Source organism: Stegastes partitus, unplaced genomic scaffold (genome assembly GCF_000690725.1).
Source record: "Stegastes partitus isolate 25-593 unplaced genomic scaffold, Stegastes_partitus-1.0.2 Scaffold77, whole genome shotgun sequence".
In the NCBI taxonomy this organism is placed as follows: Eukaryota; Metazoa; Chordata; class Actinopteri; family Pomacentridae; genus Stegastes; species Stegastes partitus.
The window spans coordinates 868,203-873,992 of NW_007577808.1; the positions used below are offsets into that span (position 1 = coordinate 868,203).

A 5,790-nucleotide genomic window follows, 5' to 3' on the forward strand; every position below is an offset into this window, starting at 1 on the left:
TGCTTTTGTATGTTTTATGAATAAAATCTGAAGTGCAGTAAGATGTATGAAAGGTGCTATGCAAATAAAGTTGAAATATTTGATTAATGATGGTGCAAATAATAATAATAATAAAAAAAGTGAATTTAAATCGGGCACATTGAGGAACATGCTGATAATTCACACAGACTATATTCAGTTGAAACAGTCTAGAACATTACGTATTTTTGTGTATTTGTAAGATCACAAAGACGTTTTTGTTTTTTTTCCCTTTAAATTCTATCCATGCTTTTATTTTTAAAGCTCCACCCTCGATCTGGTTCCGCGTTGATCGCCGACAGCTTGACTCGGCAGCTCTGATAGGAGGGGACAACCCCAGAACCGAGCTCATTCCTGCTCTCACATTCAATGCCGGAGAGAGTGCGCGTCGGTTCCGATTAAAGAAGTCGGTGGTAACTCGGGCTGCTTCCCCAAACTCGCTCCGATCATCCCGTCACATGCGCTGACACGTCTCCCGACACAAGACAACATCCCGTCGGGCGGCGGACGGATCGTTTGGGCTGCTTTGACACATTGTGAGCACAGAGGAGCAGAAGAAGGAGAAGAAGAAGACGCGGAGAGGAGGGGAAGATGTTGCTGAAGGAGTACAGGATATGCATGCCCCTCACTGTGGAGGAGGTAAGTTTTCTCCCCGTTCCTTTGTCTCGTTTTTCCTTCCAACACCCCACAGCACGACTCTCTCTCTCCGCTCCAGCGCTGCTTCACACGACCTTGGTAGCTTTAACCGCTCCTGGGCTCCTTCGCTGCTCCAAGACATGTGGCAGGAGGTCACATGAAGTGTGAGAAATGCATTCACATGAACTTGAGGCACTTCATTGAGGACACTCTTTCCTGTCACTTGAGCAATGCAATCACTACTTTTTTTTTTTTTTTTAATTTGATGCAGCCTTTTGGAGGTAAAATCCAACAATCCTCATCTCTCACAAGTACAAAACAAATCTTTACAGTGAGCACATCCTGCAATCAAATCATCTGATCTGCACCATCTTCCAGAAACCACGCTCCCCTCCTTCACTCACATGCACGCACCAAAACAATTACACGCAAATTGCATTACATTAATTTCATCACGCCCTGTTGGCTGCACATGATGAGCCTAACACCATGCAGAGCAGGGGTCTCCACACTCGCTGGTGATTGCACTTGTGCAAGCGCTGATTGGTGTTTATCAAGAACAAGTCCATTGTGTTGCGTTCAGCCCGTCTTGTCTGTTTAGTCTCACGACACGGTCTAAAATTAGAAGACGAGGACGACCGCTCTCTTGTTCTGGCATGCACACAGCAGCACCTTTTTTCCGATTATCACCCCCGTGTCATTGTTTTTCTCATTCATTGTCGTTGTCGGGGAGGTATGGTGGAGGCTGAGGGCTGGTGGAATGATGGTCATGCTGCAGCAGCGCCAGATCTCCACTGACATCTTGTCACTTCACATCTTCAGATGAAACCCCACATGAGATTTGGTCTTAAAAAAACAAAACAAAACACAACACAAGGCCGGAAATAATCATATTTATGTTACGAGACAGAAAATGTTTCAGATCTTTCACGTTGAACTCTTGAACTCGCATTTCCCTTCTCTCTCTCTCTCTCTCTCTCTCTCTGGCTCTGGCTCATACAGTAGAGTGGTAATTGGTTTCTCCACCAGCATGCGTAACCTACAAATGACTGCACCAATTTTCTACCCATTTTTCTGGGCTTTTCTTTTCTAAGGCATTTAAGGATTTGAGGAAATCTCTTGACTAGCGGGAGAATAGAGATTCTCACTGAAGTGGAATGAAGTGGATCCCCACTTATACCCTGTGATGATGCGATGGCTTTATCAGTAAAAGTCTTGGCCAAAATAATAATTTCCTCTCCCACGGTCACCACTAATCTCCCAGCGCTATATTGTCTCAACGCAAGCATCGAATAAGGCGTAACTCCGCTGACTCATCTCAGAAACTTGACAGAAAAATGCCATCCTCCAGCGTGCCATGGGAGCAGTGTGTTCCTACATATATATTCTTGAATACCTTTGCGATCCATGTGTGTGTGTGTGTGACATCGCATGTACATGGGTGTTTGCATTCATACGTGCTTTTTTCCGTTCACTCAACCAGCCTTTTCCATACATATATTTCAAGCCTGGAGGAGTAGCGAGAGCGTTCTTGTCACGTCTGTTGAACTCCTGAACAGATGGTTGTTATGAGAGGCAACAACAGCGTAATTAAAGGCTCAGTCTTTGATCCAATTCACACAAAAGGGTTATCATGCTGTAAAAATTCAAAATACAGCTTGGGATACCGCTTTAATTCCAGAACAGTCGAGTCTGTCAGTACGTGGTTCAACACCAAACAGCAATTATAGCTAATGTGTTCATAATGTTCTCACGAAGGGTTGCGAGGTGGATCGGTGGTTAGCACTGTTGCCTGGCAGCAAGAAGGTCATCGGTACAAGTCTCGGTGAGGACACCCGGGATCTTTCTGCGTGGAGTTTGCATGTTACGGCAGCAGATATGTCTTGTAGGCAGTACCTGATTGAGCCACCAGGTGGGGCCTCTCACTGTTAAACACTGTAGCGACGCGAGGAGGCGTCACCCGGATTTTCGTCAGTTCCATGTTGGCAAGCAGAGAGGATTGTGGGAGTTTAGCTAGTAAAGTATCCTGTGATGCCAGTCGAAGTTCTCAAAAATATAGGAAAAAATACGTTTAGCTACTGGTTGATTTACTGAGATATTCGTACAGAAAACAACTCGTGACATTGCACCAACAACAGATGTCACATGACCAAAACCAGGAAGTATTAAGACAACTGGGTTAATTTAGCATTACTGATTATTCGATTAGGGGCTGCAAGGTGGGTAGGTGGTTAGCACCGTTGCCTCGCAGCAAGAAGGTCGCCGGTATGAGTCTCGGTGAGGACACCCAGGATCTTTCTGGGTGGAGTTTGCATGTTTTCCCCGTGCAGCGTGGGTTCTCTCCGGGTTCTCCGGCTTCCTCCCACAAGGTCCAAAAACATGTTGAGGTTAATTGGTGATTCTAAATTGTCCGTAGGTGTGAATGTGAGTGTGCTTGGTTGTCTGTCTCTAAGTGTAGCCCTGTGATAGACTGGTGATCTGTCCAGGGTTTCTCCTGCCTTCGCCCTGAGTCAGCTGGGATAGACTCCAGCCCCCCATGACCCAAGTGAGGATTTAGTGGTGTATAGATAATGGATGGATGGATGTTCTCATGAAGCTAGATATATCTCTACATGGTTGCACCTCATTATCATTCTGCTTCAGTGAAAGAAAACACTCAAGCTTCTTTGTATTTCCTCAAATAATTCATAATCGGCAAAGCTCAGAATGCAGTGATGGTGGCGCTTGCAAAGTAATGACAGGGGAATTTGCTTGGTGAAGCATTTGAGAGGGAAAACTTTGGCTAATTCACCAGAAGAACCAAGCAGGGCTGTATTATTGCACGATCCAAATCTTCAGCAGCCCTTTTCAGCTAGCACGGAGGTTGTTGTTGTTCCTCATAGCAAATTGGATCTTAAAAAAAGGTACATATCGTAAAGGATGTGGATAAACATGTGTGAAATGTGGATTAGAAATAGCAGGCTAAGTCAGACTATGATTACACTGTTCTGTATGCTGAGCTATACTGTAGCTGAAGGCTTGTGTACATCAGTGATGTTTGAACATAGGTTTAAATTAACCTTTAGTATCATTAAAAGATTCATTCAGACCAGAAAACTGTCATTGCTGGAACCCCGATCTGCACACAGCTCGTCCCAGAGCAGCAGATACAGCTTTTAAAAAAAAAAAGTTAAAAAAAAAGTCCTTTCCCATTGCGGTGCCCTTTAGACTCTTAAGATGAAGCAGCTCCCTGGAGATGTGAAGGGTGTAACAGTTGGGCTGCGTCAGTGTCGCATCTGTGCTGTCACCACGTGCATTTGAATAACACTGACACTTTAAGTTAGCTGACAGGTTTTGGAATTATATGGCAGCTGTTTTTCTGACATGTTGACATTTTTTGAGGTTTCCTGTGACGGCTGCTGAGCCTAGCTACCTAATAATCGGCCATTGTTGCAATTCCTCATGCTTCCGAGGAGTTTAACTTTCTGTTTCTTTCTGCTCATGTTTCACAGAGTCTTGCTACTTTACAATCTTCCCTCATTGCAACAGATTTCTGGCGAATTCCTTGCAAACACTCTTCCCTTTGACTTCCGTGAACAAGTATTTATTTTCCCAGCGTGTCTGACATTTTTGGCACCACCTTGCTATTTTCCACCTCTTTCTCTCACTCTGTCTTCTCTCCCGCTGTGTTCAGCCAACTCAGGTAAATGACCCTGCTGCAAGTTCTTTTTTTTTTTTTTTTTTTTAAATTAAAAGACCAAAAAAAACAAAAAGGGCCCCTGTTGGCCCGGGGACCGTAGGTTGGTCGGCTGTGTTTAGACGTGTGTTATCAGCACTTCTGTCGTAACTTCCTGACACTACAAGCTGCGACAGAGAACAACACTTCCCTTGCAATGCGCGCTCAACGTAAACTGTGAAATGCACACTTAACTGGGGAACCACCTCGAGCTGCTAATAAGCCTCCGTTTAGCAGCCGCTGGAGCCGTAAGACCGCGATGGAAGTTCATGTGGACGCCTGTCGTGACGCTGAACCGCATAAATACAATCTAACTGGATGTGTACACGGGCATCCATGAGTGCAGAAAAACCAGATCACTGAAGCTTTTACACTCAGAATGTAACATTTAAAAAAGAGGATGGACGCATTAGTCTCACATATTTCAGTAAACAAGAGAGCGAGAGAGAGGGAGCGGTCATCCATTACTGCTCTGATCGGCCCTGCACTTTGCCACTTCTTCTTTTTTTTATTTTTTTGTACAGATAAAACCCCATTTGGTTGAATCCCACAACGCAGGGCGTCATCTTTTTGAGAAAGCTCCTTAACGGTCCGGAGGAAACCTACAAGTTTTTTTTTCCTGTTTGTTCTTATCGTTGCCGCGCACATTGAGGCGAGTGTCATCCCTCCTCTCCTGAAAGTTCAAAGTTTCCTGCTGGTCTGAAGGGAGAGGAAGGACGGGTTGATGGAATGAAGGGAGGAAGGGTAGAGCGGACAGATGGTGCGTAAGGACAAGCTACTTGGCTGCAGAGAGGATGAAGGGGGTAAAAAAAAAAAGAAAAAAAAAACGGGGGTGAAAGGATGGCAAAGAGGACAGGGAGGAGTGGCGGTTATGCGGAAAGTTCTGGGAGATTTATTTTTTCTAATTCTTTGAAGTTCCCCAGGGTCACGCACTAATACAGTGTGTGTGCTCAGAACGGAGTCACGGGGACATGCAAGGTCACGTCTCTCTCTGTATTGTCTCTGGGAAGAGATTACTGTCTGCTGCTCGGCCGTGTTGCGTCATCGCAGCGCTACTACTGCAGATGTTGGACCGGCTACCCGAGCTGTGTTTATACAAGTCTAACAAACATGACTGAAGGAAGCGTTTGGCAATACCGGAGCGTATGAGCTGTTCCGTGAGCCTCAACGCTACGTCGTTGTGATCGTCTCTGGGCGTGTGCGTGACGTGTTTCTACGACTTTCCCCCCTCTCCATAATCCGGTTTATTCATTCCTTTAACAAAGATATTAAGTAATGACTTTCCTCCTGTCTTTGGAGTCTAGTTGTACCTAAAGAAAGACATAAGCTGCAGCGGTTTCCTTATGTTGAAGGAGAAGTTTGACATTGGGCTTTACCCACCCAGAAGACAAACTCTGGCACCTACACTGTAAAAAAAAAAA

General features: G+C 45.1%; 1 protein-coding gene across 1 annotated transcript in view; it reads left to right on the top strand.

Annotated features, from left to right (window-relative positions):
* The first annotated feature begins 348 nt into the window (after positions 1–348).
* The window catches only part of LOC103353563 (phosphatidylinositol transfer protein cytoplasmic 1), a 79,382-nt gene continuing 73,940 nt past the window's right edge, over positions 349–5,790 (top strand). The window contains exon 1 of the mRNA XM_008276606.1: positions 349–657. Coding sequence (XP_008274828.1) covers positions 610–657 — 48 coding nt within the window. The 5' untranslated portion in view covers positions 349–609. The remainder of the gene's footprint in view (positions 658–5,790) is intronic.